This window comes from Lolium rigidum, chromosome 5, assembly GCF_022539505.1.
Source record: "Lolium rigidum isolate FL_2022 chromosome 5, APGP_CSIRO_Lrig_0.1, whole genome shotgun sequence".
NCBI classification, from domain to species: Eukaryota; Viridiplantae; Streptophyta; class Magnoliopsida; order Poales; family Poaceae; genus Lolium; species Lolium rigidum.
Window position 1 is genome coordinate 246,148,180 of NC_061512.1, and position 12,519 is coordinate 246,160,698.

At 47.9% G+C, this 12,519-nt stretch overlaps 1 protein-coding gene across 1 annotated transcript; it reads right to left on the reverse strand.

Moving 5' to 3' along the window:
* LOC124657398 lies at nt 1-2,159 on the reverse strand. The gene is made up of 2 exons (XM_047195955.1): nt 809-2,159; nt 1-179 (listed from the first exon to the last, which is right to left on the reverse strand). The coding sequence occupies exons 1-2, from the start codon at nt 2,157-2,159 to the stop codon at nt 1-3; spliced, it is 1,530 nt and encodes a 509-aa protein (XP_047051911.1).
* Nucleotides 2,160-12,519: the final 10,360 nt, after the last annotated feature.

Consider the following 12,519-nt stretch of genomic DNA (forward strand, 5'->3'; position numbering starts at 1 on the left):
TCAGTGTTGATTTAACGATGTCATATTTTCTGCTGATGCAGCATTTTGTCCGGCAGTCAGGGTGAAACCTCTTTCCGCTGATGGACCACCCAAATTGATCACCATGCAGTTTCCAAGATGCTTCTTGCTAGACGATCTCAAAAACGATATCCCTGGTCCTTTCATGTTTTGTTTTGCACCTGAGAAATCCAATTTAGCATGTCTTCAGTAATGATTGTGAAGAAGAAACAACTTACTAATAAACAACTAGCGCTAATATAAGTGTTACTTCGAGTACTCGTGTTACTTCACACTTCCATGTGAAAGGACAACTGAAGAAGACAGAACTTGATAAAGATGTGAAGCAATATAAAAAGATTTTGTGTAAGTAGAGCACGGAAGAAGTCACATTGCTCTTATCCTTATATAAGATTGTTTTGGTGAGAATTTCACTGTTAATGCAGCAAGAACAGAAAATTTTGATCCCCAAATATCTGGCAACTGACTTGACCCATATATCTGCTTCCATCACATGCCAGTTAAGTATGTGTCCTAGCTATCTATAATATTAAACATGTCCAACACCTCACTATGACCTTCAGGAATCAGCAGTGTCAAGTGCCTACCAAAGCTGTGTAAAGAAGAATGGAACTGTGACCTAGCATATCTTATTTTGGATGAGTTCAGATTAACCACCCTACACTACTGGGTGTGACATCTGATACGATGACACCATACCCCTCCACCAAGAAAAATATGAATGATTACTCTGTTCGTTTATCATGTATAATAGAATACAGTAAGTGGTAAAAAAAATACAATCAGTTACCTGGAGCGCCCTTCAGATAATTGGAGATCCTACTTGCAATGTAGCCCACGGCTAAACCAACAGTTCTCCTGGAGCTGAACTCAGCCACTTTCTGGACAGTCTTGTTTCTCATATCAACAGCAAGCACCCATGACACGTGGGAGATGGAATGGTAGTCAATCTTGGTGAGGAAATAAACGATGCCATCATCTAGCAGGCTCAGGAGAGGTAGTCCAATGTGGAGAGTCGACAAGGTTGGCTGAGCTGCATCCTCTTCAACCCGCAACTTAGGCAGCGACGATTCAGGTATTTCAGTGGAATCGAGCAGGTAATCCATGTGCCAATCCTTTGGGGAGGAGCTCCCGGCCTTGATGCTCCATACTGCGGCCTTCCAAGCATGGGAGGTGGAGGAGACAGGGAAAGGCTGCAGATCGACGTACTTGATGAAGCTACCAAGGAGAGCAATGTCCCGAACAGACCGTGGAGTGCCTAAGTCCTGTGCATCGGTTGGCAGGATCGGTGGCGGCAGTTCTAAAGAGCGAAGATTGGGGTTTTTGTCGAGCACGTCGCACAAGAGGATATTACGGCTGAGATCAACCCAGGCCACTGTGCCTTTATCTCCTCCAATGGTCAGTGTCTTGCTTGTTCGGTGGGATGTACGAGTATATGACTTAAGTACCACCGGCAGCATGCTCCATGTTTCTGTATCAGACTGATAAAGGCAGAGTTCAGAAGATTGTTGACTGAATCCACTATGTGCGGCAATGACGTAGTCGCAGTTGCTGTTGCTGCAGTTGTGATCCTCCTGACTGGACCCATGGGGGCGCAGGATGAAACCACCGCTGTAGTGGTGGTCGTTCCTACTGCCTTGGCTGCGTTTGTTGCACTTGCGCACAATGGCAACCGTGTGCTCAGTGAATATGTGGAAGCGGGGATGCGGGAGGTGCTTGAGCGAGGGGACGCTGGCGTCGTAGATAAAGTATTGCCGTCGGGCGAGTGACATCATATGGCATGGATCTCTACCGATGACGAAGCGGAGGAGGATGAGGCTACCGTTGGTCTCTGTGGCGATGATGTGGGGCTCGACGGCGAACTCGGTGTGGTCGAAGGCGGTGGCGTGGACACACAGGTAGGAGACGAGGGGCGGGTGGGCGGTGCAGAAGGTGACCTTGAAGGTACCCCCGAGATCCCTAATCTGGCAGGAGGCGGTGGTGGCGTTGTCGCGGTTGGCAAAATAGGCGTTTGGCTCGATGAGGACGAAGGGTGGCAGCTCGCCGTCGTCGGGGTAGCCATATGGAGGAGGATTCAGGTACGGGTAATCTTTCTCTCCGTCCACCGATTCGTCACTTACAGATTGATCATCTTCTTCCATTAGGTCGTCGTCATCGTCGTCGTAGTAGTAGTAGTCGTCGTCGTAGCCATAAGCAGGAGGATCTAAGTCCTCGCCGTCCATCGATCCCGGATCGATTGCCTTCAAGCTCTTCGTCTTCAATTTCGGTCGTTAAGGTGGGTGGATGGATTTAAGTGGAGGAGGGGAGGTTGGGGCGAGATCGATACAGAATCGATCTGCGATCGCAGTCGGAGCGGAAGGGAGGCCAGCCCTCTCTCCCTTAGAGCACATCCAGCGGTCTCTCCGACTAGACCCCTTAGAGCTAGTGTTGAAAATGAAACGGAAACGGATGAAAACATGCTTTATCGTTTTTGTTTCCCTCTATCTTGTCGGAATCGAAGGTGAATCGAAAACCCCGGAAACGAAATATGAAAACGGAAATCATCGGATATGAATACAGAACGAATACGTTACGAAAACGGATATTTTCCACAACACAATGCGGCATAATACCTTGATTTGTATTTTTTTTAATGTAATACCTTGATTTGTAGACTGAAAGACACACATAAATAAAATAATAATAAGACAAGATATATCACTTAACTTCGACAAACGGCAATTCAACATAAAGTAACACACATAGTTTAACCACTGCATGCACATATAATTATACAAAGTGATTAAGGTTAGAGTAATTAGTGAATTTGATACGTGGCCATGCCCAGTTTCATATGTAAATGTAGGCCTACTAAATGCATGTGCCTCTTTAGGTTATATTTCCGGAAACTTTCCGTATTTATTTTTCCGGAATTTCCTCTGCCGTTTCCCTTTCCGTCGGAAAGGGCTCCCTCATTTTCTTTTTCATTTCTGTTTATGATTTTGCCATTTCCGTTTCTTTTCCTCCAACTGTCGCTTCCTTTTCCGTATTTGGCCCTTCATTTTCTTTTTCTTCGGAAACAGAAGGAAAGTTTCCCTTTCATTTTCAACCCTACTTAGAGCATCTCCACCCGCGTCCCCCAAAGCGTCCCCAAAGGGATTTGGGACGCGCCGGACCAAAAAACCGTTCCAGCCGCGTCCCCCAAAGCCCATTTTTGTCCGGCGCGCGTCGATACGGTGTTCGGCGCCCCGAGCCCGTCCCTGTCCCACAGGGGACGCACCGGGCACGCCGGACACAACGAAAAGCGAGGCGAACCGACGCGGGCCCGGCGCGTCAGCGGCTCGGAAGCCTAAAACCCCGTCGCCTGCCTTTGGTCAAGCGACGTTAATGGCGTCCCTGTTTTCCCAGGCGACGCAGGGACGCGCCTCGTCGTGCATGGCCGTGTGGCCGTCCGCGCCGGCGTTATTGCGTGCAACCACCCGCTGCCGCCGCTGTTTAAAGACGCCCTGCAGTTCTCACCGCGCACAAACCTTCTCGTCGCTGCCGCCTCCCCCCTCCCAGATCTTCTCCTCGCCGCTCCAAAAATGTCGAGCTCGTCCTCCCGCAAGATCGCCGCGGCGAACGGCTTCGGCCGCGGCAGCCTCACCGTGTCGGAGGCGTGGGCGCTGTACAACGCCCGGTATCCAGTCCCGCCGGACATGCGGCTGCCAAGCGGCGGCGGGCTGGAAGATGGCCGTGAACGGCATTGGCGTTCCGCCGCCGCCGAGCCGCGCACGGACCAATGGAGGGACGCCATCAAGGCCCGTCGGGCTCAACTCACCGCCGAGGAGCGGTTGGATCCGACGTGGGCGGCCAACAACAACGACGCTCGGTGGACGACGTACTTCAAGGCGAAGTACGACATCGAGATGCACAGCACCGACGGGCTCGTCGGCGGCCCCAACAGCTGGAACAAGGATGGCCGCGCCCTGTTCTGGGGCATTCCGGGGCGCACCCTCGAGAACGTCATCTGCGGCATCCGCAACGGCGCTCCAAAGTTGGAGATGTCGTCGTCACCGCCGCCGTCTCCTCAATGGCAGCCGAGGAGGACGACGTACTCGTCCTCCTCCCACTCTTCTTCCTCAGGACCGGCGCGATCGACGCCGTCCTCGTCGTACAGGTCGGCGCCCTACACCGTCCCCAAACGGGAGGTGAAGGAGGAGCCGGTGACGCCCGTCAACACGAGGCGTGGCGGCAGCGGCAGCCGGCGGCAGCAAGGGAGGCGCGGCGGTGCCCTCCTCATCCCGAAGCCGGAGGTGAAGGAGGAGCCGGAGGAACCGTCGCGAGCGGCGCTCGCCGGCGGAGTACGAGCGGCAGCAGCGGCTCATCGCCAGCAGCGACGACCCCGAGGACTGCCTAGGTCTGCGGGCGGCGTTCTTGGCGTCCATGAACGACAAGGACGCCTAGAGGGGCGACCTCGACGCGGCGATCGCCATGTCCATCCGCGACTCCGGCAAGCCGCTGGTGGACCTCTCCGACGACGGCGAGGCAGGACCAAGCGGGTTGGTGAAGTATGAGCCCGTCGACAAGCCCGGCCCGTCGACGAGCGCATCAAGCAGGAGGTCGTCACCGACTACATGTACAACTTCCAGCAGTAGTACGACGCTGTTATCACCAGAATTTGACCGGATCAGAGGTGGGCCGCGATTGAGATGGGCTTGGAGAATATACATAGAAGAAATACATGAATCGGCCTTATATGCAAAGTTTGGGCTAGTTTGCCCGTGTATCTGTAAATATAGTAGGATACGTGTCGGTTAGATAGAATTTGGCTCGTGCACGGTTGGGATTATTCCCACGTTAGAAAGTCTACGGACTATAAATATGTATCTAAGGTTTATGAAATAAACAACAATCACGTTCACCACAAACCAATCTAGGCGCATCGCCAACTCTCTTGTCTCGAGGGTTTTCTTCCGGGTAAGCATCATGCTGCCTAGATCGCATCTTGCGATCTAGGCAGTACACGTTTATTCGTTGTTCATGTGTTGCTCGTGTTGAAGCCTTGTTGTTGGCGAGCAACGTAGTTATCATAGACGTGTTAGGGTTAGCATTGCTTCATCGTATCATATGCTTTCGTCCGTGCAACCCTTAGACGTCTAGCCGCCCTTGCACCTATCTTAGGTGTAAGGGCGGCACCCGCTTGATCATTATTTAGTAGATCCGATCCGTTATGATTGCTCCTTGTTCTTCAAGGATTAGTTTAATATCCGCATAGTTAGGCCTTACAAACGGGTTGAAGGATCCGAGTGGCACGTAGGGTGTAGTTTGCTAGCCCTAGACAAGATGTTCCGGGGATCAACTTCATGTTGGTTTTTAGGCCTTGTCTAGGGTCGGTTTATGATCACCGTGCGTGGCCGCCAGGCTCAATCACGCGTAGGATGTTCCGATTATGTGGTGAAAACCCTAAATCGTAGTAGGTCGTTTTAGCTTTACATTGATCAAGCAGGACCACCATGCGATCGTACACCTCGTACGAATCATGGGTGGATCGGCTCTTTGAGCCGATTCACGGGACAACTCGAGAGCCGATCGAGGCTCGTATTTAATGTTTACGTGTATGCCATGCGAGGAAACTAAGCGAGGCAAATCCATCACCTTCCCGACCGAGGTATAGGTCAGGTGGCACGCCCTTGCACCAGCATCGGACGTGCGTGCCGAGTCTTTGCGGGCCGTCGCTCGAGGGACCAGGGCCAGCCGCAGTCCCGGGAGCCTCCCGGCTCCTACCTGTGTTGCCCGTCGCTGCTCGGCCGGTGGGTTTCTGACCGCAACACATTCCGGCACGCCCGGTGGGACCGTCTTCGACATCAACCGCATCGCCATCTACATCCGAGATGGCGGAAGGCACTCCGATCACGTACGAGGATCCGACCGAGGAGCTCAAGAAGAAGTATGACGAGGTCAAAGCGATCCTCGAAGCCGACCTCATCGGCTCTTTCCGGAGAACCCGCTCACACGGCATCGGGTGGAAAGGGTTCTCACCTGAAGGCGCGCTCGATGGAGTGGACCTTTTCGCCCCGTCGAAGAACGCACCGGGTCTCGCGTCGGAGATTAATTTCATGGTAGCTCATTCGCTGCACCGCCACTCTGAGAGCCTGGTGAACACTTTGGAGCGTGTCACTCTTCGGGTGATCCAGGAAATCATGAGGCATCAGTACTCTCCGTCAGGACCAGCTCTAGGGACTCACCAAGGAGAGATGCCACTCCAGTCCCGACCGCCGCTGCCATTCGCGTTGGCAGCACCAGAAGTGCCGAGTTCACCGGCATACGTCGTCTACAAGATCGGTGGTGACCCTAGTGATTACCAGTTCTTGCATGAGGCGCCTAAGGAGATCCCTCACGGATACACGTGCACATACGAGCCGGACCGCGATGAGTCGGGCACTCACAAACCGGATCGCAACGAACGGGGACTTCGGAACAGACGGGAGGAACTTCGGGAACAGATCTTGAGAAGCGAGACGTGGTTAGCTAAGTATGCCACCCGATAAACCTCCAGAGCCCAACTCCTGCAGGTTGGCTCGGAGCTTGAGAAGCAAGCGTGGCTGGCTAAGTATGCCACTCCGGCAAATCTTCGGAGTTCGACTCCTGCAGCCCGGCACCGCGGATCAGATCGAGTACAATCTTGAGAGACCGAGTTCGGCATGGTGCCGAAAAGGAGGGCAATCGGCTATTCCAAGCCGTACCCCAACGAGTACGAGTTGATCCCACTACCACCCAAATATCGGCTCCCTGAATTCTCCAAGTTTAGTGGATCGAGATGGTTCCGGCTCAATCGAGCATGTGAGCCGATATTTGGCACAGGCTGGGCACGATCTCGAGCATCGAGATGAGCTGCGTGTGAGGTTCTTCGCACGGTCCCTCACGGATCGGCTTTCGGGTGGTACACATCGCCGCCACCGGACTCTATCCGGACTTGGAAGCGGTTGGAGGAGCAGTTCCACATGCGGTATCACTCGGAGGCTTCCGAGACCGGCATTGCCGATCTAGCACAAGTACAACGAAGCGCGGAGAAACGAGTGTCGAGAATACATCCAGCGTTTCGGAACCGTTAGGAACCGATGCTATTCGGCTCGTGTGAGCGAAAAAGAAGCGATCGAGTTGGCGGTGGTGGGTCTCGCATCACCGATGCGTGTAGGCGACACGTCCGTTGGGAACCCCAAGAGGAAGGTGTGATGCGCACAGCGGCAAGTTTCCCTCGGTAAGAAACCAAGGTTTAATCGAACCGAGTGGGAGTCAAGAAGCACGTTGAAGGTTGATGGCGGCGGGATGTAGTACGGCGCAACACCGGAGATTCGGCGCCAACGTGGAACCTGCACAACACAACCAAAGTACTTTGCCCCAACGAAACGAGTGAGGTTGTCAATCTCACCGGCTTGCTGTAACAAAGGATTAACCGTATTGTGTGGAAGATGATTGTTTGCAAGAAAACGAGTAAAGAACAAGTATTGCAGCAGATTTTTATTTCGGTATAAAAGAATGGACCGGGGTCCACAGTTCACTAGAGGTGTCTCTCCCATAAGATAAAAGCATGTTGGGTGAACAAATTACATTCGGGCAATTGACAAATAGAGAGGGCATAACAATGCACATACATGTCATGATAAATATAGTGAGATTTAATTGGGCATTACGACAAAGTACATAGACCGCCATCCGACATGCATCTATGCCTAAAAAGTCCACCTTCGGGTTATCATCCGAACCCCTTCCGAGTATTAAGTTGCTAACAACGAGACAATTGCATTAAGTATGGTGCGTAATGTAATCAATAACTACATCCTTAGACATAGCATCAATGTTTTATCCCTAGTGGCAACAGCACATCCACAATCTTAGAACTTTCACGTCACCTGTCCCAGATTTAATGGAGGCATGAACCCACTATCGAGCATAAATACTCCCTCTTGGAGTTAAGAGCAAAAACTTGGCCGAGCCTCTACTAATAACGGAGAGCATGCAAGATCATAAACAACACATAGGTAATAACTTGATAATTAACATAACATAGTATTCTCTATCCATCGGATCCCGACAAACACAACATATAGAATTACAGATAGATGATCTTGATCATGTTAGGTGATGTCTACGGGAGCTTCTATTCTTGTAGACAGTGTTGGGCCTCCAAGAGCAGAGGTTTGTAGAACAACAGCAAGTTTCCCTTAAGTGGATCACCCAAGGTTTATCGAACTCAGGGAGGAAGAGGTCAAAGATATCCCTCTCGAGCAACCACCGCAACCACAAAGCAAGAAGTCTCTTGTGTCCCCAACACACCTAATACACTTGTCGGATGTATAGGTGCACTAGTTCGGCGAAGAGATAGTGAGATGCAAGTAATATGGATGAGTATGAGTGGTAATAGCAATCTGAATAAAATATGGCAGCGAGCAAACATGTAACAAAACGAGTAAACAAACGAGAGATTCGATGCTTGGAAGCAAGGCCCGGGGATCCTGCTTTCACTAGTGGACACTCTCAACAATGATCACATAATAGAACCACTCTACACCCTCTTGTTGGATGATGAACACCACTAAACTGTGTAGGATTACACGAACCCTCAATGCCGGAGTTAACAAGCTCCACAGTATTCGATATTCATGTTTAAATAACCTTAGAGTGCAAGATAGATCAACACAATTACACCAAGAACTAACATAGCATGCACATTGTCACCATCATACCATGAAGGAGGCATAGATCACATCGATACTATCATAGCAATAGTTAACTTCATAATCTACAAGAGATTACAATCATAGCCTACGCCAAGTACTAACACGGATGCACACACTGTAACCATTACACCGTGCAGGAGGAATAAAACTACTTTGATAACATCACTAGAGTAGCACATAGATGATATTCAACTAGATCACATAAAGAGAGAGATGAACCACATAGCTACGGCGGAGCCCTCAGCCTCGGGGTGGATTACTCCCTCCTCATCATGGAGGCGGCGATGGCGGTGAAGATGGCGGTGGAGACGGCGGTGGAGATGGCTCCGGGGCAATTCCCCGTCCGGCAGGGTGCCGGAACGAGAGTTCTGTCCCCCGAATTGGACTTTCGCGATGGCGGCGGCTGCGGATGGGTTTCTCTGTTTCCGTCTTTTCTGTCGATGTTTTTAGGTCAGAGACGATCTTATAGGCCGAGAATCGGAGTTGGAGGGGCCACGGGGTGGTGCCACCATAGGGGGGCGCGCCCCCCCCTTGGGCCGCGCCGCCCTGTGGGGTGGGGCCCCCCTGGCACCCCTCTGACTCATCTCCGGTGCTCCGGAAGCTTCCGGGAATTAGAAGCCCTTCGGTCTTGATTTCGTCCGATTCCGAAAATATTTCTTTACTAGGATTTCTGAAACCAAAAACAGCAGAAAACAACAACTGGCCTTTCGGCATCTCGTCAATAGGTTAGTTCCGAAAAACGCATAAAAATGATATATAGTGTGAACAAAACATGTTGGTATTGTCATAAAACAAGCATGGAACATCAGAAATTATAGATATGTTGGAGACGTATCAGCATCCCCAAGCTTAGTTCCTACTCGTCCTCGAGTAGGTAAAAGATAATTTCTGAAGTGACATGCTACCAACATAATCTTAATCATACTATTGTAAAGCATATGAGATGAATGCAGCGATTCAAACAATGTTAATGCAATGAGTAAACAATTGAATCATATAGCAAAGACTTTTCATGAATAGTACTTTCAAGACAAGCATCAATAAGTCTTGCATAAGAGTTACTCATAAAGCAATAAATTCAAAGTACAGACATTGAAGCAACACAATGGAAGATAAAGTTTCAGCAGTTGCTTTCAACTTGTAACATGTATATCTCATGGATAGTTGTCAATGCAAAGCAATATAACAAGTGCAATAAGCAAGTATATAAGAATCAATGCACAGTTAACGCGAGTGTTTGCTTCTTGAGGTGGAGAGAGATAGGTGAACTGACTCAACATAAAAGTAAAAAAGAATGGTCCTTCAAAGAGGAAAGCATCGATTGCTATATTTGTGCTAGAGCTTTTATTTTGAAAACATGAAACAATTTTGTCAACGGTAGTAATAAAGCACATGTATCATGTAAATTATATCTTACAAGTTGCAAGCCTCATGCATAGTATACTAATAGTGCCCGCACCTTGTCCTAATTAGCTTGGACTACCGGATCATCACAATACACATGTTTTAACCAAGTGTCACAATGGGGTACCTCCATGCCGCCTGTACAAAGGTCTAAGGAGAAAGCTCGCATTTTGGATTTCTCGCTTTTGATTATTCTCAACTTAGACATCCATACAGGGACAACATGGACAACGAGATAATGGACTCCTCTTTAATGCATAAGCATGTGGCAACAATTATTATTCTCGTATGAGATTGAGGATATATGTCCAAAACTGAAACTTCCACCATGAATCATGGCTTAAGTTAGCGGCCCAATGTTCTTCTCTAACAATATGTATGCTCCAACCATTAAGGTGGTAGATCTCTTTTACTTCAGACAAGACGGACATGCATAGCAACTCACATGATATTCAACAAAGAGTAGTTGATGGCGTCCCCAGAAACATGGTTATCGCACAACAAGCAACTTAATAAGAAATAAAGTGCATAACTACATATTCAATACCACAATAGTGTTTAAGCTATTTGTCCCATGAGCTATATATTGCAAAGGTGAATGATGGAATTTTAAAGGTAGCACTCAAGCAATTTACTTTGGAATGGCGGATAAATACCATGTAGTAGGTAGGTATGGTGGACACAAATGGCATAGTGGTTGGCTCAAGGATTTTGGATGCATGAGAAGTATTCCCTCTCGATACAAGGTTTAGGCTAGCAAGGTTATTTGAATCAAACACAAGCATAAACTAGTACATCAAAACTTTACATAAAAGACATGTTACAAGCATTATAAGACTATACATCATCTTCCCTGTTTTTCAAACGCCTCACTAGAAAATATCTAGACTCTAGAGAAGCCACTCATGCAAACCAAATTTTAACAAGCTCTATGTATTTCTTCACTAATGGGTGCAAAGTATATGATGCAAGAGCACAACAATTGCCAAGTATCAAGTTATTCAAGACATCATACCAGTTACTACATGTAGCATTTTCCGTTTCCAACCATATAACAATTAACGAAGCAGTTTCATCCTTCGCAATGAAAATTAAAAGCTAAGAACACATGTGTTCATACGAACCAGCGGAGCGTGTCTCTCTCCCACACAAGCATTTATTCAAACAAAAACACAAACAAAAGCACACAGACGCTCCAAGTAAAGTACATAAGATGTGACCGAATAAAAATATAGTTTCAAGAGAAGGAACCTGATAATTTGTCGATGAAGAAGGGGATGCCTTGGGCATCCCCAAGCTTAGATGCTTGAGTCTTCTTGAAATATGCAGGGATGAACCACCGGGGCATCCCCAAGCTTAGAGCTTTCACTCTCCTTGATCATAGTATATCATCCTCCTCTCTTGACCCTTGAAAACTTCCTCCACACCAAACTCGAAACAACTCATTAGAGGGTTAGTGCACAATAAAAAATTAACATGTTCAGAGGTGACACAATCATTCTTAACACTTCTGGACATTGCATAAAGCTACTTGGACATTAATGGATCAAAGAAATTCATCCAACATAGCAAAAGAGGCAATGCGAAACAAAAGGCAGAATCTGTCAAAACAGAATAGTCCGTAAAGATGGATTTTATTAGGGCACCAGACTTGCTCAAATGAAAATTCCCAAACTGAATGAAAGTTGCGTACATATCTGAGGATCACTCACGTAAATTGGCTTAATTTTCTGAGTTACCTACGAGAGAATTAGACCCAGATTCGTGACGACAAAGAAATCTGTTTCTGCGCAGTAATCCAAATCTAGTATCAACCTTTCTATCAACGACTTTACTTGGCACAACAAAAACACAAAACTAAGATAAGGAGAGGTTGCTACAGTAGTAAACAACTTCCAAGACACAAATATAAAACAAAGTACTGTAGCAAAATAACACATGGGTTATCTCCCAAGAAGTTCTTTCTTTATAGCCGTTAAGATGGGCTCAGCAGTTTTAATGTTGCGCTCGCAGGAAATAGTTTTGGAGCAAAAAGAGAGCTTCAAGAGGTAAATTCAAAACAAATTTAAGTCTAACATGCTTCCTATGAAGAGGAATCTTGTACACAAATGAATTCATGAAGAACAAAGTGACAAGCATAAGGGGATAAAACACGAATAACTTCAAGATTCTCGACATAAAGAGGGGAAACTTAATATTATTAAGATGCATATAACCATATTTCCCTCTCTCATAATAACTTTCAGTAGCATCATTGATGAAATCCACAATATACCCATCACTTAAAACATTCTTATCATGGTTCATATGCATAGAAGTATCATTAAATTTGGCATAAGAAAAGTTATTCTCATTAATAGTAATTGGAGCAAGATTATTATCAAGAATTTGAACATGG